Consider the following 20,502-nt stretch of genomic DNA (forward strand, 5'->3'; position numbering starts at 1 on the left):
ATTATAGTATTGTTTTCTTTTCAACTTCATACTTGTCTCTCTCTTTTTAGTAGAATGTACCAAAGTGCAACAACTGAACTCTTCCAGAAAATGTAATACAAGGGGACGCACCCTTTGAACTGGTATCAATAAGATTTGGGTCCCCATTGCTGCTCGCCGAACAGGTACAGACTCATAGAAGGAAGTATCTTGTATGCCTAAGAAAAGAAATTTGATATATCATGTCCACCATGAGAAACCATCTAAGACACTACACATTACAACTCCGACGTAACATTCGAAAATTCGCCCTTCTCCAACTTCGTCTTCCAGAAGATTGGGTTCATGTCGTCGAAGCCATGGTGCACCCATCCCTCTTCCTTAACGTGGTACAGGTTGATGAAACCACCAGAGTAGGCATCACGGTGCATAGCGGCCAGGATACTTCTCCGACCGAGTTCAAGAGCCTCCTCCTCAGACAAGTCGTAGCGGTAATTGGCATCCAGCACACCGTAGGCGAATGTCTGACCGGATCCAACACAGAACAGGTTGCCTGGGAGTCGGGTGCCGTCTGAGTCGATGTAATAGAGAGCGGGGCCTTCTTGAGGGGTCATCTAATCACAGTAGAAATGCATTAGCTTCGACCTGTTCTTAGGGATTATAATATGATGGGACGGCCACATACTCCTGCTAACATTGTTCCCATGCTCAGACCGTATCCCTTGTAGGCGTATGTCAGGTTGGCGAGAATCTTGGAAGCGGCTGCAACGGTGATACGGCGCTTGTGGCGGATTTCTACCAATAGTTAGTATCAATGCATCTCAGCACTATGGTGCACAGAATGATATACTAAAACTTACCATGAAGTGTGCACTGCTGACTCAAATATCTCAACCAGTATTGGCAATCCTACAACCAGTTATTAGCGCAATGTCCTAGGGTACATCCATAGAGTGCTATCCAGATTCCCAAACATAACAGGGTACGTACCGCAGCACCACCCGCCATAGTACCTAGCAGACCGGGAGTCGGGGCATTGTTCGGCTTATCCTCACCACGACTCAACCGCGAGACGGGAATAACCTTCTTCACTGTCTGACTGGCAATCCAATTTCCAGCGGTGGCTCGAGAGTCTGTCGCGACAATCTATGATACCGCTTGTTAGCGGAGAACGAGGGGACAAGGCAATAGGACGGCGTACAATTCCGCCCTGGAATCGGAAGGCCAGTGTTGTCGTTCCGTGGGCAAGTTTAATGGGGCAGCTTGGGTTTGAGTGATCATCGGTCATAGCACGGAGCCAAGATCTTGACTAGGCGAAGGGATCGGGTTAGCAAGAGTCTCCGCTTCTTCGGCATATTATATGATGTGTGGTCTTCCGGCGTTGGGTAGGTAAGCGGTAGCATCGCTACCACGCTCTTCCGAGTACCGACACCATACAAAGATTTTATTGGGTTGTAGCTCACGTTGTCAACAGGAGGAAGGTTGAATTTCAGAGAGAGGGGAGGAAGGTTCTCTGTGAGGTCATGCTGTTCTTGTTCGGAATAGAACTCATTCTGATGGGCCGGGCGGCTATATTGGGCGACCAACTTGTCCATGACGGGTGGCTATCTAAATCGGGATCTGGGGAAGGGTGACAACAAGCCGTAGCTGATACACAAGCGTAGATGAAGAGGAGGCGGGATGGGAGGAGGTCGAGCTTCTGGGCGGGAAGAGAAGCTTCCCAGATGATGCTGTAGCTCCGTCCGCGTCACGCCTGCCGCCTGGGTCACGTGACCATATCGCTTACTTCAGACCTTATCGTCTTTTATCAGCTTCCCTTCCCTTCAATACTTCATACATACATCGATCTCTACTATAACATCTTCACTCAGTCTACATTGAAGAGATAGCCCTTCGGAGGGGATTCTCTTGGTGATCTGCAATCAATGTTCTTATTCGCATACTAATATACATAATAATACTTCAAAAACGACATAGGGAATAAACCAAGGGGAGACATCGTTATTGACCAACTTAATATGGGACAGCGACGGTTTGAGGGATGCCCAAAGCTGCCTGGGGCTGCTCTTGGAGCTTTTCCCGAATAGACCCATTGGCATCATCCGTAGCCTCTGTCACTTTTGTTGCCTCAGTTCCTTCCGTCAGCTCAGTGGAGGGCTCGCCAAAACGCTGAGTCGGACCTGTGATGGAGTCATCGATGCTTCTACCGCTCCCTGCGTTTTCATTGAAATCCTCGGACACATCTGTGGCAGATTCGTCCCAGCTTCTAGCTGCACTGGTGGGCCCAACGTGTTCTTTTGTTCCCGGAATAGTGTCCTGGGCTCCAGATGTATACCCGGTAGCATCGGGAGTGGAGCCATATACGCCCCTAGCCCCCTGCGTACTGGACTCCCCGTAACCCCCGGCTCCAGTGGCGGTATCAACACGTTGCTTAGTTCCCGGAATGTAAGTGATAGCATTACTAGGTCCACTATACGTATCCCTAGTTGGCTCAACAGGCGCTGTTGCAGGCTCTTGGTACTGCTGGGCTTCGATCACAGGCGCAACAGCCTCCTGAGTCCCAGAGCCATACTCATGGACATATTCGTTGGTGCCTTGAGTCTCGGGAAGATATTCCTCAGTGTAACGAACATCTGAAGCCGAGCCATTAATATCCCTAGTCGAAGCAGATATCTCACGGCCATCTACTTCAGACGAGCCGACGGTTAGTGCTTGGCTATCCCGAGCCGCACGAGCTGCCGGGGCTGGAAGAAGTGTGCTATCATGAATGTGTCCAGCCGAGGTCGGGATAGGCACTGTGGTACTCTCCCAGGAGCGGAGACCCCTCTCGGCATCTTGAATAATCTGACTCGCCTCATCGCCACGGTCATAGTCTTTCCGAGGCTCCCCTGGGACAACAGGAGAGTCATCGAGGATACCAAGCAGACGCCGGGCATGGCGGGCGAGCAAGATCTGCTTTTCACCTCTCTCAATGACCGCGGCCAAGTGGATGTCGAAAGCCTCCTTGAGTTTGGCCCTGGTCTATGGTGAAAACTTAGCAAATGCCGCAATTATTATAGGTAGCTAGAGTCGACACGAACCATATTGGTCAACTGAGCCTCAGCAACCAAGCTCTGCGCTTCCGCTCTCACAAGTTCCTGTTCTAGTGTCTCCAACCTGATACTCTCCGGGTCCCTTATCTTCAGCTTCGCGATATCGTCCTGGATCTTGGCTCGATGGTTCCGCGACGGCTGAACGGAGTTTTGCGTTTCGCGAATGTGCTTGAGCACAATCCGATACTCCTCCAGATAAGCCGCAAAAATCTCCTCCTGATCACCCATCTCGGCGAGTAACACACCCAGTTTATCAGTGATGTCTGATACGGCGTCGTCTTCCGTGGCCTCCCCCCAGTCGGAGAGCTCTTTCGCAGTGGACACACGCTCGCGACCGGCCTTCTCATAAGCACTGATAGCTGCATTCTCATTCTTAATCAAGCGATTCATCCTCTTGCCCAGTTCAGGCTGCTGCATACCGCGCAGCGTCGCGAAGCTGAAGCGGCTCCGCGAAGAAACCGAATTCCTTCTTCGCACCGATAGGCTTCGATTCCTAGGTCATATTAGCCCAACACTTAAGTTCTGCCATTGATCCTCGTACATGGTTGCGGATGAAACCAAACAAAATCACAAGGTAATCAACACGAGTCACAAAAACTTTTTTCAAAAAGTGGCGGAATGCGATTGTCGAACTACTGATAAAATATTCTAATTGAGAATTGCACCTTCCTCGCGGGTCAGACAATACAGCTTAGCAAATGATATACACAGTCAGAATTTCGCAGGTGAGAACAGTACTAAACTAGATTATATTGAATGTTCGAAAGTACGAACCAATGTTCATCATGTAAGGGGAGGATCCGCGCCATGTACTTTGACTTTATGATAGCATCGATCGTGGGGAACAGTACTGACGTCATGCGGGATAAGCGGAAGCTTTGAAGTCATATTGTCCGAATGCAGACAAAGCGAAGCAGAGTTACCATGGATAGAAGTCCTCTTTGTAAGGCTGGGGGGGCGAGTTTCTCCTAAAGCTTATCTGATCAGTGCTTGGTTCGGGATGAGATCATTTGGCAGTATAGCCACGGATACAACCATTTGCACCTGCAGAACATCTGGTATTTCGAATCTGTTTGGCCAACAGGAAAGAAACCTGGAAAATGGAATAGAAATGATTAGAAGAAAAAGAAGAAGAAGAACCAAGAAAACGCTTTGACCAAACTATCTTCAAGCCCAAACAACGCACCCCCATAAAACCCCAAACCCTAACTCCCAACTCCGAGATCATCTAACAATTTCTATACCCGAATATACTCCACATCCTCCTCCCACATAGGTCTCCTCCTCTCCCTCTCCCTCTCCCTCTCCCTCACTCTCACTCCCCTAACTTCAGGCTCAATATACTCCACACACCTTCGCTCAGGTAAGAAATCCCGACTCCCAAGCCACCATCCCTTCCATCTTGAAATCGGAAGCGATTCTTCCACTGTGCGAATCCTCCGTCTCGACACAGTAGTATAAGACGATCGCGGAGACTCGCAGTGATGGGAATGAGAATGTCGCGGAGGGCAGAGGCTCGTTGGGTCGTGGCTGTCACTACTGCTGGAACTGGAACTGGAACTGGAGCTACTGCTGCTGCTGCTATGTCTGCGACGGCGACGGTGAGAGGGGGGCGGGACTGAGACGCGCATAGGCGGATTTCTGTATTCAACGACTCGGATACAGGGGCCTTTGCCCTCGTCGACTTCGAGGAAGCACATTTTCTTCCCGTAGTGGGAGGTTGGATGGCGAGGTTTGGCTTTGGGTGGATGGGGTTGAGTTGGGTGACGTTGGATTGGTGTAGGGTTGTTGAAGTAGAGAGTAGAGAGTTGGTATGGGTCTGTATACTGTTGGTGTTTGTTTTGAAGATATCTTGATCTGTGTCTTGCTTTCGGTCTTCTTGTTACCAAGTATGTTCTAACGAGTAGACCCCCAAACTTCGGTGATTGTATAGATAGCAACAAGCTTCCAGAGATATACTAGTAAATTAAGCTTGGCTGGGGGTATTTGCTTTATAAGTGTTCTTCGAAATTGTAGTAAGTGAGTGAGTAATAATGTTACCTGGTCAGATCATCTACTCTGGAGTCCAGCCTGACATTTGGAATCACTTGATCCGGGCCCGTCATGTGGGTGAGCGGGATCCGATGACATACTCATCTATCGCCGCGTATGTATTGTATATTCTATCGATTATAATAAATATGAAGGGAGAAATGTTGATGGGTACTCATTCATTTTATAGATGGTCACTTTGACGTGTGACTAACGAAGGCTGCGTGTATTGTTTTTGTTATGGGTTATGTGCTATATATAAAAATTACGGGTGACTATAAACTAGTATTAGGGCATGCGCTACCCTTCCAAGCTCGTTTTTCTCTAGTGTTCTGCTACGTATATTTTTTACTTATATCTATCTATCTATCTATTTATGTGTGTGATATAATTCGCACATTGATGTTCTGGATTAATAAATCTGTAGTCTTAATTTCAGTTCTAGATATGTCTAATACCTTTGCTCACTCTACAGGTGAAGGCACTTGGGAGGTCTGAAGAAACAATATTTCATGTCTATTGGAGAACTTCCCAATCCCTGAGAAATAAAGTAGATTATGAAAACCTATTAAGTACCGATAATTCCAACCAATCTTGTGATAATCACACAATTACTTTCCTTGAGGAAGTCCATGTGAGTCAGTATGGACCGACTGGTGAGGAGACTTTTGGCTTTGGAGTGCTCATACTTCAGTATCCGTTGGATTACTTATAGGTTATGTATCAAATTGGATAAATAGATAATCCACGAGGGAGATTGGGAAATCTCTGATGAAGAAGCTCTGATGGACAGGTTAACCTGCACCGTGCCTATTTTGTGTTGATAGCATTCTGGATTCTTAAACTAGAAGGACTGACCTCCAGCATATCACTTTGAAAGTAATGCACACACACACACACACACAGAGAGAGAGAGAGAGAGAGAGAGAGAGCACACGCCACAGGAATACCACAAAGCAACGGTACTTTACCAAGTCAGCATCATCGCCAGAATGTTCGGAAAATGTTTTCGGGTACTCGGGTGGATAATTTACTGGTCATGCAGATCCGGTGGAGATGGTTACATCTTCACTACATCGTTGTCAATGGTGAATATGTTATCTCCATCGAAGTTGTCTCTTCCTGTCCCGGAGTTCATGGACCACTGTTACAATGAAGCGGATTGATATAATTGTAATCTCTAATCCCCTTTGATCTCTGAAGGATCTACATCGGAACAAGACCAATTGGGGTATTCCTGGTTAGAAATTCATCTGACAGGTGAATACAATTGACTTCATAGAGTACTCTAATAAGCATCGTGAAATGCCTAGACGTCTAGTCCCAAGGAGCCAAGACATCAACAGTGCTGCCTAGAGCTCCCTCATCACTGCCGAGCTCAATCCCGAAGGTCTCGGAGAGCGACCTGATCTAGTTCTTCAGATCCAGAACGTCTCGCAACGACCCATGGTTGTACAAGTGCGTAAGCCAGTTGCAGTTGCGGATCGACATGTTAGATAATGTGGGTTTCATGGGCGGAATCCAAAGGGTTTCTACGGTTTCCGGGCCCCACAAATAAGCAACTTGCATTAGGGGCTCCACTAACATTGTTCTATCTAACCTTAATCTACATCGAAGTATATGCTGTCCAACAACGGGTTGAGTGGGCTCTTCCATCAAGAACCTTGACCAGTTGAGGGGATCATTACCAATCATCTATCTTGGCATGGTGATGGCTTCATGCTGAAGGGTATTGGCAACGCGCGGCCTCCGGTGTGGTTACTAGTATCCTGTAGGGACATTCCGGTGGATGACATTAACAGTTGTTTAGGTCAGTTGCTGGGCGATGGCAGTGCAGAGGGCTGTCATCCATCTCAAGGGTATAAGAACAGCGAAATTGCCGCCTGAGATAGAAGCAGCTCATCTTTAAACTTTCATAGTCACTACCTCCGTGTGCAGACTCCCAGCAACAGCATCATGAAGATCATGGGAAGCGGCATCGCCGCTTTTGGTCTGACGTCGATCGTCAATACAATGTCAGTAATGGCCCAGAACATGTCGTTCGGAGCCGACAACTTCTACCGCAGTGACAGCGTCACGGTCCAGCCGATCACCTTCGAGAACCAATACGGGTTGACAATCGGGGGCAACCTCTTCATACGCAACAACTTCACTCGCAGCGTCGACGCGCCAGCCATCGTCGTCGGTCACCCCATGGGCGCCGTGAAGGAGCAGAGCGCGAATCTCTATGCCACAAAGCTGGCCGAGCAGGGCTTCGTCACGGTCTCGCTCGACCTCTCCTTCTGGGGCAGCAGCGAAGGCAAGCCGCGCAACGCCGTGTCGCCAGACCTCTACGCCGAGGCATACAGTGCGGCAGTCGACTATCTCGGCACGCAGGACTTTGTCGATCGCGAGCGCATCGGTGCCCTCGGCATCTGTGGCAGCGGTAGCTTCGTGATCAGCGCGGCGAAGATTGACCCACGCATCAAGGCCATCGCGACCTCGAGTATGTACGACATGGGCGCTGCCAACCGCAACGGACTGCAGAAGTCGCAAAGCCTCGAACAGCGCAAGGAGATCATCGCCGGGGCCGCGCAGCAGCGCTGGACCGAGATAGACGGTGGCGAGGTCCAGTACACCAGCGGCACCCCGGATGAGCTCACGGCCGATACGCCTGCTGTCGGACGCGAGTTCTACGACTTCTACCGCACCCCACGAGGTGAGTTCACGCCTGAGGGCACGACGCCAAATCTCACGACGCACCCGACACTCTCGAGTAACGTCAAGTTCATGAACTTTTACCCCTTCAACGATATCGAGACCATCTCGCCGCGTCCGTTGCTCTTCATCTCGGGTGATCAGGCACACTCGCGCGAGTTCAGCGAGGATGCTTATGCGCGTGCGGCGGAACCGAAGGAGCTGTTCTGGGTGCCTAGAGCCGGTCATGTCGATCTCTACGACCGCGTGGATCTCATCCCATTTGGCAAGATCACTCAGTTCTTCCGCCAGAATCTCAGCAAGACGGGAGCCAGCCGCAGGGCCAACTGAGAGGTCCATCTCCAATCTATTACTCTAGTTCAAGAGTCCTTGGTGTGAATCGGGGCGTTTAGAATGAGAGTCATGTACTCAGTTAGTCGATATACAGTTAGTTCAGCTTTTGCAACTAAACCAATCTAGATACTTCAATTCTCATTTGGAGTGGCGTTTCGGGAAATTCTTTCAGCTCATAGATATCACTGTGCATATCACTAGACAGATAAAACCCTAATTGGGTGTCATAAATGTAACTGTAGGTACTAAGTATGGTATACGGGTGCACGTCTTGTAGGAATAGCCTGTCAGGTTATTTCTAGAACATCATCTGCTGCAAGAAAGCGATCTTCTGGAGAACTCATAGTTTCCTAAATAGTTGCACTTCGTAGCTTCGCAGTAATTCAACGTCCGGATCTTCGCTTCTTCAACTCCTAAGTTGCAACTCCATGCTATATACATGTCTGATTAACTCATCCACTAGTGTAGGAAAAAAAAAAAAAAAAAAAGATGACACTGGTGGGTGATATTTCCTAGTTGTGTGTCTGTTCGTTAAGTAGATCAAAGGCATTGCGTATGACGAGAACCCGGAGACTATCTTGTCTTTGGTATCGTGAAATTCAATAGTCGTCATGATCCTATCGTCTATTATACAGTACAGTATATCCTGCCAAACGCCGACCCATGTAGAGTAGGTAAATTACACAGTGTAGAAAAATAAGAAGTCAATAAAAAAAAGGTTTATCCCTCCGGACCGGTGTCAGCATCTGCCATCTCCGTATCCTGAGGTTCTTGGGTATCTCCGGAATCCTGCTGCTCACTTGTATCATGTCCTTCTGATCCATTCTGCGTTGTCCCGTTTGGCAGAATGCCATTTGGTTCGGTTCCATTGGGTTCAATGCCGTTGGTCGCTGGAGGGGATTCTTTCGCATCGGTATCCATTTTGCCATCTTCTTCGACCTCCTCATATACTCGTACCGTCTGGTCGACCCCACAGCTTACCATTAACCGCTTGTCGCCCAGCGTGCAAGTGTCAACGCCCAATACCACTCCCGTATGCCCTTCAATCCGTTGCAAGGTCTTCTTGCTCACTACATCCCAGCACAACACAGCTCCGTCCTCGCTCCCGCTAACAGCAAAGGCATGGGGCGGCGCTCCACGCACTCCGTATGTTCCAAAACCACCCGACAGACTGTATTTCCGGTTGACATGCCCCTGGTAGGTCTTGATACACCGTCCTTCAACGTAATTCCACAGCCGTACGCAGTCGTCCAGCGACCAGGCCAGGACAAACTTGCCATTGGGTGAGAATTTGACTGATGTGACCGGTGGGTTGTCCTCATGGACCAGCGTACGCAGACACTGACCCGTTGCCGTGTCCCAAATTCGAATTAGCCCATCGGTGGCGCATGATGCTATGAGGGTTCCGTCCCAGACGACGTCGATCCCGCCGACAGGGTCGGAATGTGCTGGGAGGGAACGCATGACAGTAGCGGAGCGCACGTCCCAGAGGAATACCGCTTCGTCGTAAGAGCCGCTGACCAGCATGTTGCCCTTTGGCGAGAAGGCAATCTGGTAGACGTAATTATGGTGGCCGACGAAGGGGATCGAATGCGCTTTGCCCTATATGGCAGGTAACACTTAGTGGAGAATAGCTGTCAGACAGGGGAAGGAGGCATACCGTCAGCACATTCCAGAGGCGGATCGTCTTGTCATCCGACCCAGAAGCAATGATAGCCCCATCCGGGCTCCAGGAGATTGTCGATATTCCTGCCAAATGGCCCTCAAACGTATGCACCAGCTTTCCGGTCAACGTATCCCACACCTTGACAGCCCCGTCGGCACCTAGAAGCGATCAGCAACCGACCCGGAAACATGCAATTGCAATTTCATAACCCACCGCCACTGGCAATCATAGATGAATCAGGCGAGAATCGCACTGCGGAAACCCCCCGTAAGTGACCTCGTAATAGAAACTTTTGCTGGTAATTAATCTTGTCCGGTTTTGGCGGCGGCGGCGGAGGGGGTGGAGGGACAGGCGTAGGCGACCGATCTGAATATGCTTGCTCAGGCTCTGCATCCCCGTCCACAGGGGATTCATTGTCGTCCACGTCGGCGTCTACGTCTTCGTCTTGGTAGTGTTCGGATGACTGCCCCGCGGCGCTCACTTCGGAGGGCGACGAACTGCGGCCCCGGTTGCGGGAGCGCCAATACACGTCAGCGTCTACTGCCAGCTCATCTGGGCTTTCAGAGCCGCTGAAACTGCGCAGGCGTGTATTTGGACGTTTGGGGGGTAATGCTTTCTGTAAGGTCCAACTTGCGCGACGCCGTTCGGCCTCGTCGTGATCGGAGCCCGCGGCGAGTTCGTCCGATGAAGACTCCACGGGCGACTGAATGTAGCCATTTCCATGGCTTGGGGACCGATCCAGTCGACGGCGCTTGGAGCGGTGATTATTCCCGTCCATCTGATCAGAAACTCAGGAGGAACCAAGGGGGCGCGAGAGATTGAAGGAGAAACAAGGGCGCAGGAGGAACAATCGGCCTGAATGAATCTATCGCGAAGATCCAGAAGAATAATAATCCCCAGCCAATGAGAGGCGGTGGTTACAGGGCGGTGAATATCCCTGATTGCGTTTGTCGGCGTCATTCAGCAAAAGTTATTCGATGTTCAAGCTAATGAAACCATTTCGATTATATCGCTCAGGCACCAAATATGATCTATCTTGACTTGTCTAAACTACTTAATTTTTAATAATTCATATATATCATTTCTTCTTAATACCGCGCGACCACCATGTCAGCTCAATCCACCGTCTACCCCTCCGAAGCTCCCTCCCAGATCCGCATCTTCACCCTGAACTGCTGGGGCCTCAAATACATCGCCAAATACCGCCACGAGCGTCTCTCAGAGATCGGCCGCCAGCTGGCCCTGGCAGAGCCTGCACCCGAAATTGTCGGACTCCAAGAATGCTGGACACAACGAGACTACGAGAGCATCCGTGAGCAGACTCGTCACCTCCTCCCCTATGGCAAGTTCTACTTCGGCGGGGTGATGGGCGCCGGACTCGCCATTCTCTCGAAATGGCCCATTGAAGAGAGCTCCATGTACGGGTATCCGCTAAATGGACGTCCAACGGCTTTCTTCCGCGGCGACTGGTACGTCGGGAAGGGTGTCGCCTGTGCCCGTGTACGCTTCGGCCCCGGAGCCAGTGACGTCGCCGAAGTGTTCTGCACGCATCTCCACGCCCCCTACGAAAAGGAACCGAATGATTCGTACATCTGCCATCGTACTGCGCAAGCCTGGGAAATCGCGAAGTTGATGCGCGGCGCCGCTGAAAGAGGCCACCTTGCCATTGGACTGGGCGACTTTAATATGGTGCCGTCGTCGTTCGCTCACCAGCTCATCCGCGCCCATAGCCCTGTCCAGGATGTATGGCAGGCTATATACCCAGACTCCTCTGTGGCTGCCCCCCTCGACCCCGTCGAACAGAAACGAGGCAAGCCAACCCCGTCAGCCGAGTTCAACCTCCGCGTGAACGGCGCCACATGCGACGGCAAGTTCAACACCTGGCGGTGGACTAAGGAGGAACGCAAGCGGCTAGAGAAGGGGGAGGATGTCGTTGTCGACAAGGATGCTCCCTGCCCGAGGGGGAAACGGTTGGATTATATTTTCGTCGGAGACGGCGGATATCCGCCCGCCTTCCCTGCGCCCCAATGGTCTGTTGAGTCCGTCAATATTGGTATGACACAGCGTCATCCCACGCTCCGGTGTTCGCTGAGCGATCATTTCGCCGTCGAAGCCACCATCAACCGCTCTCCTCGTTCCTCCGAAGCGGACCCCTCGACAGACAATAAACTTCCCCAATCCGTGGTTCCGAATACAGCCCTATCGCCAGACACCTACGACCGTATCATCGACATGATTCACACCTATGTTCAACGTGAACGGTCTCAGCGTCGTTGGCGACTAGCTCACTTCATTATTTCGGTGTTCGTGTCCATCGGCTGTTTTGTCGGCGTTTGGTGGACAGGAGACCTGCCATATGTGGCGTTTGTCTTGGTTTTAGTCAGTACTCTGAGCTTCGGAGCTGGGATTTTGGATGGTTTGATAGGCGGGCTGTTCATGTCAAGCGAGCTGCGCGCACTTAAAGAATTCGAATGGGAGGTGCGGAATGCAAAAGAATTGATCGAGAAAAGTGGTGGATCTGGGAAGAAGTCGGAATGAATATGACTATCATGGGTGGACGATGAGCCGCGGTCCATGTCTTTTTATCTTTTGTTTGTATGTATTACACTGTCTTTCTTGTTACACATATTTACTTTAGAATGCCCCGCCGTTACATCCTGGACACGGCCATTTACATATGCATTTGGAATACGAGTTAACGAGTTTCATTCAAGTCTCAGAATTATCACATAATCATCATTCCCCTGTCATCAAAAAGCCGTAAGACAATTTGAGCTATGCACTCAACCCTTACAGGGAGTAAGCCATTTACTCAGCACACTCGCGCTGACGCTCGTCGAACACCTTCAAGGCCTCCTCGGCAGCCTTGACACCACTGAGAACCATGGCACCGAAGGTGGGGCCCATGCGGTTAAAGCCATCGATCTCAGACAGCTCCATACCGCCGATGATCAAGCCCTTGGTAACCTCACGGGTGTTCTTGACGATGGCATCCTCGGCCGAGTTCATGTCGAGACCACGCATGCCACCCAGCTTGTCGACGCTGCCCATGGATACCAATCGCTTCGCACAGAAGGCGCCGAATGGGCCATCGTGGCCAGTGGTACTAATGATGACAGGAGCGTTGATAGTGTTGGGGTCCATGCAGGAGTGATCATCGTGGTGGAGGGTGACCAGCGTCCAGTTGACGACAACACCAGCAATCTGGGGGTTGCCATTCTCGGTCGGACGGGTGATCAAGTCCTCAACGGCGGTAGCATTGAAGAGCTTGACATTGGGGAAGGAGAGAACCTTCGACATGAGAGTCGAGGTGAACAGCGAGGCGTGCTTGACGACAACGTAGTTGGGGTTTGCGTCCTCTTCGTAAGGAACACCCAGCTCGTTCAAGAAGACTTCCGCGGGACGGCGCATCACCATAGCAGAAAAGAGTTGGCCACCCAACCAAGCACCGCCACCTATTGCAAGTTAGTTCTGCAAAGCTAAGCGCAAGGTCATCCATCATGGACTACTGACCAGGAGAGACGCTGGCCTCGACGATAGCAATCTTCAGGTCCGGACGAGCCTTGGCCAGGACGTACGCAGTGCTCAGACCACAGGAACCAGCACCAACAATGACAACGTCACTCTCAGCGTACTTGTCCAGGTCCTCGAAGTAACGTCTGGTCATGGCACGAGAGACCTGGCTTTCGCGGATAGGGGCGAACTTGAACTCGTCCCACTTGCCACCGAACTGGTCGAGCAGCTTGGTCTGAGAAGCTCCCTCAACGGGGGCAGTCTCAGGAACCACGACCTTCCCCTTGAGGCCGGTAGGGGCCACAGTGGGTTCGTAGATGGCAGCTGGGGGAGACATGTTTCAAGTTACAACGACTATAATCTGTTAGCCATTCCATCAACTGGAGGAACGAGGAAAGGCATGATCCTTTTCGCTGGTATTATCCAGATCAAGTTTTAGCCGTATAATCTCAGAACGAACCCAGTCCATCGATGTCATATCCTTCTATGACTAGAATCCTAGAATCTAGGGTCCAGCTTAGGGAGGATATGTGGAGTGCATCGACGAATGGGAACGAACACCGGCCCACGCCAAAGACGTTACCTAAGATACCTTGATCATTGTGAGAGCCCAGCCAAAAGCATTCCATGACTTCCATCGTATGCCCTATAGAGGGCCAATCGAGGAGTGTATTTACATTGTCGGTTGGGTTGGGAACTATAGAAGATGGTCAGTGATTCCAATCACCAATGACGTTATCTAAGGGAGGAAGACTTGTTCAGGTTTTGTCCGAGGACGTTTTGCAAATGAAATCTGAGATAGAGAATTGTGTGGGATGAGAAAGAAGGAAAGAAGAGAAGAAGATGGCGGGGTTGAGAAGGAGGGGTCAAGTTAAATAGCATGGGTTGAGTCAACGTGATAAGGGCACTATACCGTATAGATCCGCGCACCCGATTCTATCCGTTCCTTTTGCTCCTCTTTAGCTTTGGCCGGTGAGCCGGTCAAGAAACAAATAGTGAAATCATCCTGACATCGGCGGACGATCCCTAGCTTTTACATTTCGTTACCAATGGGATCCAGTAATCAATTGCCCATCTGTCATATCGAGGACTGGCCGCGAAGTTGGATCCACTATATAAACATACGTACTATGTTAATAAATTAACATTTATCCAAAAACAGGAAATCTCCGCGACTGAAACCTTTTCAATAATGAAAAACCCTTAGCAAATCGTTACCCCCACTCGTACTCCATAATCTTTTATCCAGTTCTTTTTCTTTCCGACTTTTTCAACTTTCTCCGCCCTTTCCCGCAAGCTGTCAAGCGAGAACGCGGCGACAGCAACATCGTTGTTGCATTTCACTTTGAGACGCAGCATATCGCACTCATCTTTCTTCTTCACAATGGATTCCCATTCAGTCTCCAGTTGGATTCTCCAATGCATGTCTGACACGCGGCCGGATGGATGCACGTCTCCAATTAGGGTCGCTACCCGACCCAAGTACTGGCACCACCATGCCTCCTGCTTGGAAACACACCGGCTCAATTGCCGGTGAAATACTTCATCCGTGGGTGCAAGGTCCCCTGCCCAGCGCTCACAGAGTATCAAGGCAATCAGGGCACGTTCGACATGTGATAGTGTATTCACCGAAGCTAGGATCCCCGTCGTAGTACTATGCAATGCAACAGCCGAACGCGATTCGCGCGGCACTCGGGAATGGGCAAAGAGCAGGTTTGCGAGCGCACCAAGTAATTGAGGGGAGAATGAAACGGGTGCATGACGAGAATCTATAGGTGAAGATGTCGAAGGTAATGCAGCAGTCAGTAGTCCTCTAATTGCTGCATTGGATGGAGGCGCATAGAGTAAGCTTGCCGCCAAAAGCGGATCTTGTGCGCGAATCTCTTGGGGCATCAGGTCGAAGAGGAAACCCTCTCGGACACCTCCCTGGCAGAACTGAATATGCGTGATATCCGGCAAGGCATCCATTATCACATTGACCAGGACAGCTACCGCAGGAATCTGTGAAGCCCGTCGCTTCGAGACACCGAAGATCTTCTCATCAGAGTCAGAGACCGAATCCAGCACAGAAACAGTATCATGGAAGTCCCCTCTGCTCACTCGAAACCCATTAATGATAGGAATCGGATAAGGATCAACCTTATGCTGCTTCATGAGCACGTAGCCCCAACCCCTGAACCCACCTCCACAGAGGTATAAATCAAACCTTCCCAGCGACTTCGCCGTCTCCAACAGAAACTCAGGAACCTCAAGAGCCCGATACGCCTCCTGGAAGTTCTTAATCATTTCCTGCTTCAGCGCCTTCTCCGCTTTCTTCCCTGCAGCCTTGGCCTGCTCCAACCGCTTCGTTAACGCCGCCGCCCCGTAAGGGAAACTGAACGATCCTCGCGGACTGGTAGTAACCACACCATCCTTCTCAACAACCCACGTAATCTGCGTACTACCACCACCAAGATCCATGGCCAACCCAGCTACAGAGGAAGTACTGCTGGCGATCCCCAGCGCCCCAATCCTCCCCTCATCCTCTTTAGACAGCAGACGCACCTCCCACCCCGTCCGGTCCTTGATCCGAGCACGAAACTCTGCAGAATTCGGCGCTGTCCGCGTCGCCTCCGTAGCAAGCACATAGATATTCCGCGCAGGAACTCCAAAATCATCACACGTAATCTGGAACCGAACCAATCGGTCCACAACCTGCTCTATAATGTCCTGCGGGATCGGACCTCGCGAGCCACCGGAGAACTGGGCATCGTAGAGAGAGATGCCAGCTCGGTCTTGGTAAACCGTGGGCATTGTCCGAGCTGTATGGGGTGGAATGTCTGTGATGGAGAAGCGGATTCCATTGCTAGGTGATGTTAATCTGTGAACTCGATATATAGGGAAGGAATCGTGGTATACCTTCCCATATCCACGATCCCATAAAGATAGGCATTGCTTTCTGATGTGTAGGCCATGTTTGCTGTATGTTACCGTACCGTCTACTTCGGCAGTTAGTTGTGCGGTTCCCGGTGACCTGAGGGTTATGTACATACCTGGGTGGCTTGTTACTTGGTACTATGTACCGCTGCTTCTAAGCTATTCAAAAATGTCTGAGGGTCGCAAATACTGTGTCTAGGGTTGACTAGCTTGTGGAAAGAATTAGTCAATTACTCGGAAGATCTAGAGGGGAAGATAGGTGTTAGCCTGAGTTACTGACTATTTTGCGAAGTGGAACTAATTATTGCCCCTCCACTTAAATATTTAACCACTTTAGGACCGCGGAGACATACATATCTCCGACTAAGCGATGATCATGGCGCGCGATGTTTATTCAACATTTAGAAGAAAAAAAAGTAAAAAGCAAAAAAAGAATATATATATATATGTGAATATCATTTTGGATAATTATTATGGTATACATTATCCAAATCTCACATTCATCGTCATATCATAGCATTCATTTCAAGCATCATTACTTTCGTGTCTACATAACTACAGCACGTACCGGAATCCAGCACCGTAATTTTCTTCTGCGACGTTTCCCCCTTTATTCCATCCCCGCGCTTCCCTCTCGGCCTGGGTGCCATACTGCTTGTCTAAGCGGCGGTTCTCCCATACCAGAAGGGTTCGTAGAGTGAGCGCTAGTATCATGGTGAAGAACATGAAGGCTGCACAAATGGATTGTCCGCGGATATAGCGCGGTCCGTCGCTTTCCGGGAAGACGTTTGTTCCCAGAAAAGGCCCGCATTGGCCGATGAAATTGAGGATGACAATACCCATTCCACGTCGTGAATCCGAGCCTTGGTTATCTGGTGTGTGTTCGTTAGCCTCTCGATATGGTAGGTTAGGTAACATAGACTGGGAGGGAACTTACTGAGAGCCCACGGGAGAATATTTGCGATACAAGGGAAAACACCGATAGCAGCGAGGAACACGCCTGCGTAACGAGCGCCAACTGACGTGCAGACGGCAAGGAGAACGTAGCCAACAGCTCCGATCAGAGACAGGATCGCAAGCATCAAGCCACGTTGTTGCAATCGATCAGCAATCCAGGTGGTGGCAATTGTGACCAGGAAAGAAGCAAAGTAGGGCGGAGCCGTAAGCCCTTGGGCGTTGATCGAAGTGAACCCCATGTCCTTCAGGATCGTGGGAAGGAATACCGGAAGCGAAGAAAAGCTCACGTTGCAGCTGAAATACATCAACTAAACCACATTGACAGTCAGCTATCCTGCTCCACTACCACAACTAAATCTTATGAACTCAGCATCAACATACCGCGGTCAGCCATGCCTTAGCATCCGTCAGTGTTTCGGCTAACTCTTTCCAATTGATTTTAGTCGACCGTTCGCGTTCGCCATTCTGCTGAAGACATCTTGCTCGCGCAATCTCTTTTTCTTCTTCGGTCAAAAAGCGGGCTTTCGAAGGGCTATCGGGTAGAAATCGCCAGGCTAGGATAGCAGCCAGTAATGACGGGCTTCCCTCCACAAGAAATAATAACCTCCAGTTTGCTAACTTGGAATGACCCGAAGTAATGCCATACGCAAGAGCACCAGCGAATGTATTCGCTAGAGGGGCGGCTGACACAAAGAGCCCACAACGGAAGCCGAGCTCATGACGGCGATAGAAAAAGGACAGTAGATAAGGAGTCCCGGGACCAAATGCAGCTTCTGACATGCCGAGAAGGAACCGCAAAGCCATGAGTCCCTCCCAGTTCTGGACCGCGGCTTGACATGTTGCCACAATACCCCTTTCGGTAGGTTAGAGCGGTTTGAGAGGCATGGCGGTTGAGGATATCTTGGACATACCAGGACAAGACAGTAATGGCTGCCCATTGGTGGGGCGGCATGACCTTCCACATGAACGCCCCAAACTCGAACACGACATATGAGATGTAAAAGATCGTTAAGAGCCAGGAATAGCGATTTCCGGTGAGCTTCAGGTCATCCTCCATCCCTGCGATCTTCGCATTTCTTCGATCCTGGTCAGTTTGGTCTTTTCGCAGTCATGGAGATATACAAACGAACCCAATATTACTTCGATCAAGAAGAGAAAGCAGGTCTGTCGGCACGTTGTTAGGCACGCGTTGAACATAAACGACGGTGAAGAGTGCGGAAACGCGGAGACATACATAGGAATCCCATGAGAGTAGGAACTCTTAGATCGAGTTTCCTCAACATACGCGCTTCAACGGCGGGGTCAATGTTTACCACTGCCGGAGGAATCTGAGGAAGGGCCGTTTGCGCGTCATCGTGGTGGCCCGGCTGCTGTTTCTCTGGATCGCTCATTATCGGAGCCTCTTTGATCTCATCACCAGAAGGGTCTTTCTTTCCAAAGAATCCCATCATTGATAGGCGGGACACGAAGGCGAAAGACGTTCGCGGTGAAGCACCAACAACAGCTTAGGAAGTGAAAAGAACACGAAAGAGCGACGGGGATCTTTTATAGGTGTGGTCATGCCGGAGAATTTTGTTTAGCGAACAGGGCCATTATCGAGTCTATTGGAAGATCAGCAAAAGTTAACCGGAAATGGGACAAGTGCCAGCGTCCCACATGGGGAGGAGTGACGCCATGCAGGGGGGGGAGAGCTGAACACTCGTACTCATCGTAGTAATAAATAATACTGGTTGACGGCAAGACAATTGGGTAGAAGTGGTGGGGAAAGTCCATTGAATTTGGGTACTAAGCTTGCCCACTTGTATCTGAACTTGAATATCGTGAGTCACGATTGGAAACAGGACGATGCATCAAGCACGGGGAGGAATGAATGAACTACCGAGTATAGACCAATTGCGGAGAGAGCTACGACTACTACTAGTTAGTACTACGGAGTTAGTTAGTCTTTCCAAGTCCCGCGATCCGGTGGCGGGCATAAGAGCTTCCAATTCGGGTTTGGTGCCAGCGATACCGCAGCAAAGCTTGCGCAAGGCTTGTTTGGGGGCGGGGAAAGGGTTACCATACTCCGGAGTATCAAGTACTACTATAATAATTGTTAAGTATACTGTCCACACTGAGTACATTTCAATGCTCAAGGTCTACCCGATTGTTACTCGCTAATCTTTTTTTTTTTTTGGTCTTTTTCTTTTGGTTTTAATAGTCAACTGTACGGATTTATGGATTTATGGATTGAGTAACAATTGATCGTTTGAGGAGGCTGGCAATCCATATGCAAGGTACCTGACATCGGTATCCAACTTCAAACACTTTGCAAGCACGGGAGTAGTTGCATGCACATACCGACTCCGACGTGAAGCAGATTATGTGTCAGAATTCAATACTCCGTACTACTATGGAACAGTCCAGAGGAAGAACTTTAGTCGTGAAGGGCGGTGTTCTCAGTGAGGGGCGTCTGAAAGTAGGAAAGATTAAACTCAAGTAAAACGGAAAAGGAAAGGATTCTGACGTGGAACTCGAATATACTATCTAGAGGGACTCGGAGGCTGGCCTGCAAGTGTCCTTCCCCAGCTAGGGTTTGGTGAATAGTATTCAATAGTACAACACTGACAGAGGTAATTCGTGGATGAAGAAGCCTTACGCCAATGGTGTAACTGGTACGGAAGTCGACCTACTCATAGCGACGGAGCATTGGCCGAATATTTGTGCCACAATACACCTGATATACTCTATGGGATTGTCAATGTCGAGAACTTTAGCCGTAGTCACGATCCAAAGATCCATGCGCTTCCCCACCTTACCAACTCAAGTTAGTATCCCCATAAGCTAAACCCACCTGGTATATGCCTCATATCTCAGGTGTCAAATATGCGCTTCAGGCCGGTTTCACCTCCCGAACCGTCCACCGTGACTCTCAGCTTCTCGGGGAAAGGAACCTCAAATTTCCGCGTCGCGTTCGCAAAGGCATTTGCTCATTGCGTCCATTCATTTCACTATCTCTTTCCGACCGTTTGAAATTTCCGTCTCGGATGCATTCCCTGTTACTTATTATCTAGGGTTTTGGCTTCCTTGCGAGAGCGTTAACATTCTTCTCACCGATTGCGACGGCGTCTTTTCACAATGGACGACCCAGCGACCCGTGTCCCCGGGCAGTTGGTAGGCCAATCTACTGATCCAAGTCTCAATGCAATGTTACAGGCCAAATGTCTAACCTGGATTTCGACTACCACAGCTGCCGCATATGCACCTGGTGTCGCGACACCGATTCCCGCTGATGCATATGATGCCCACCGACACCGTTGTTGAATACCTCCTTGGTGC

The 20,502-nt window shown here is 50.1% G+C and overlaps 8 protein-coding genes across 8 annotated transcripts; 2 read left to right on the top strand and 6 right to left on the bottom strand.

Annotated features, from left to right (window-relative positions):
- Nucleotide 1: 1 nt before the first annotated feature.
- On the bottom strand, nt 2-1,676 carry pre2 (proteasome core particle subunit beta 5). The gene is made up of 6 exons (XM_032051161.1): nt 1,443-1,676; nt 1,181-1,288; nt 970-1,125; nt 840-888; nt 665-774; nt 2-593 (listed from the first exon to the last, which is right to left on the bottom strand). Exons 1-6 carry the CDS (start codon nt 1,572-1,574, stop codon nt 258-260), a joined length of 891 nt encoding a protein of 296 aa, XP_031911951.1. The 5' UTR covers nt 1,575-1,676; the 3' UTR covers nt 2-257.
- A 316-nt stretch (nt 1,677-1,992) lies between these two features.
- On the bottom strand, nt 1,993-3,461 carry BDV38DRAFT_272535 (Eisosome component PIL1-domain-containing protein; the record flags this gene model as incomplete). The annotated part of the gene is made up of 2 exons (XM_032057504.1): nt 1,993-3,000; nt 3,060-3,461. The coding sequence occupies 2 exons, from the start codon at nt 3,459-3,461 to the stop codon at nt 1,993-1,995; spliced, it is 1,410 nt and encodes a 469-aa protein (XP_031911952.1).
- Nucleotides 3,462-4,268: 807 nt separating this feature from the next.
- Nucleotides 4,269-5,027, bottom strand: BDV38DRAFT_124133 (uncharacterized protein). Its single transcript, XM_032051163.1, has one exon. The coding sequence runs from the start codon at nt 4,769-4,771 to the stop codon at nt 4,310-4,312; it is 462 nt and encodes a 153-aa protein (XP_031911953.1). The 5' UTR covers nt 4,772-5,027; the 3' UTR covers nt 4,269-4,309.
- A 1,817-nt stretch (nt 5,028-6,844) lies between these two features.
- On the top strand, nt 6,845-8,611 carry BDV38DRAFT_294304 (alpha/beta hydrolase). Its single transcript, XM_032062466.1, has one exon. The coding sequence runs from the start codon at nt 7,059-7,061 to the stop codon at nt 8,127-8,129; it is 1,071 nt and encodes a 356-aa protein (XP_031911954.1). The 5' UTR covers nt 6,845-7,058; the 3' UTR covers nt 8,130-8,611.
- Nucleotides 8,612-8,667: 56 nt separating this feature from the next.
- BDV38DRAFT_124164 (WD40 repeat domain-containing protein) lies at nt 8,668-10,740 on the bottom strand. Its single transcript, XM_032051165.1, has 3 exons — nt 10,012-10,740; nt 9,793-9,956; nt 8,668-9,734 (listed from the first exon to the last, which is right to left on the bottom strand). Exons 1-3 carry the CDS (start codon nt 10,574-10,576, stop codon nt 8,853-8,855), a joined length of 1,611 nt encoding a protein of 536 aa, XP_031911955.1. The 5' UTR covers nt 10,577-10,740; the 3' UTR covers nt 8,668-8,852.
- Nucleotides 10,741-12,471, top strand: BDV38DRAFT_124163 (inositol phosphosphingolipid phospholipase). Its single transcript, XM_032051164.1, has one exon. It carries the CDS (start codon nt 10,906-10,908, stop codon nt 12,334-12,336), a length of 1,431 nt encoding a protein of 476 aa, XP_031911956.1. The 5' UTR covers nt 10,741-10,905; the 3' UTR covers nt 12,337-12,471.
- Nucleotides 12,472-12,606: 135 nt separating this feature from the next.
- Nucleotides 12,607-13,648, bottom strand: thiA (thiamine thiazole synthase; the record flags this gene model as incomplete). Its single annotated transcript, XM_032060300.1, has 2 exons — nt 12,607-13,253; nt 13,312-13,648. 2 exons carry the CDS (start codon nt 13,646-13,648, stop codon nt 12,607-12,609), a joined length of 984 nt encoding a protein of 327 aa, XP_031911957.1.
- An 824-nt stretch (nt 13,649-14,472) lies between these two features.
- On the bottom strand, nt 14,473-18,632 carry BDV38DRAFT_294306 (major facilitator superfamily domain-containing protein; the record flags this gene model as incomplete). Its single annotated transcript, XM_032062467.1, has 6 exons — nt 14,473-16,156; nt 16,796-17,099; nt 17,165-17,492; nt 17,566-18,037; nt 18,096-18,250; nt 18,498-18,632. The coding sequence occupies 6 exons, from the start codon at nt 18,630-18,632 to the stop codon at nt 14,515-14,517; spliced, it is 3,036 nt and encodes a 1,011-aa protein (XP_031911958.1). The 3' UTR covers nt 14,473-14,514.
- Between the last annotated feature and the right edge of the window lie 1,870 nt (nt 18,633-20,502).

The sequence above is a fragment of the Aspergillus pseudotamarii genome, assembly GCF_009193445.1.
Source record: "Aspergillus pseudotamarii strain CBS 117625 unplaced genomic scaffold BDV38scaffold_39, whole genome shotgun sequence".
Classification (NCBI taxonomy): Eukaryota; Fungi; Ascomycota; class Eurotiomycetes; order Eurotiales; family Aspergillaceae; genus Aspergillus; species Aspergillus pseudotamarii.

Bases quoted from the DNA above. Each gene is read 5' to 3' on its own strand.
- pre2 (XM_032051161.1), bottom strand. From the start codon at position 1,574: ATGGACAAGTTGGTCGCCCAATATAGCCGCCCGGCCCATCAGAATGAG. The intron at 1,289-1,442 runs GTGAGCTACAAC...CCCTTCGCCTAG, and splicing joins ACCTTCCTCCTGTTGACAAC to TCAAGATCTTGGCTCCGTGC. The intron at 775-839 runs GTAAGTTTTAGT...AACTATTGGTAG, and splicing joins TCAGCAGTGCACACTTCATG to AAATCCGCCACAAGCGCCGT.
- BDV38DRAFT_124133 (XM_032051163.1), bottom strand. From the start codon at position 4,771: ATGTGCTTCCTCGAAGTCGACGAGGGCAAAGGCCCCTGTATCCGAGTC.
- BDV38DRAFT_294304 (XM_032062466.1), top strand. From the start codon at position 7,059: ATGAAGATCATGGGAAGCGGCATCGCCGCTTTTGGTCTGACGTCGATC.
- BDV38DRAFT_124164 (XM_032051165.1), bottom strand. From the start codon at position 10,576: ATGGACGGGAATAATCACCGCTCCAAGCGCCGTCGACTGGATCGGTCC. The intron at 9,957-10,011 runs GTGGGTTATGAA...GATCGCTTCTAG, and splicing joins ATCTATGATTGCCAGTGGCG to GTGCCGACGGGGCTGTCAAG. The intron at 9,735-9,792 runs GTATGCCTCCTT...CCTGCCATATAG, and splicing joins GCCTCTGGAATGTGCTGACG to GGCAAAGCGCATTCGATCCC.
- BDV38DRAFT_124163 (XM_032051164.1), top strand. From the start codon at position 10,906: ATGTCAGCTCAATCCACCGTCTACCCCTCCGAAGCTCCCTCCCAGATC.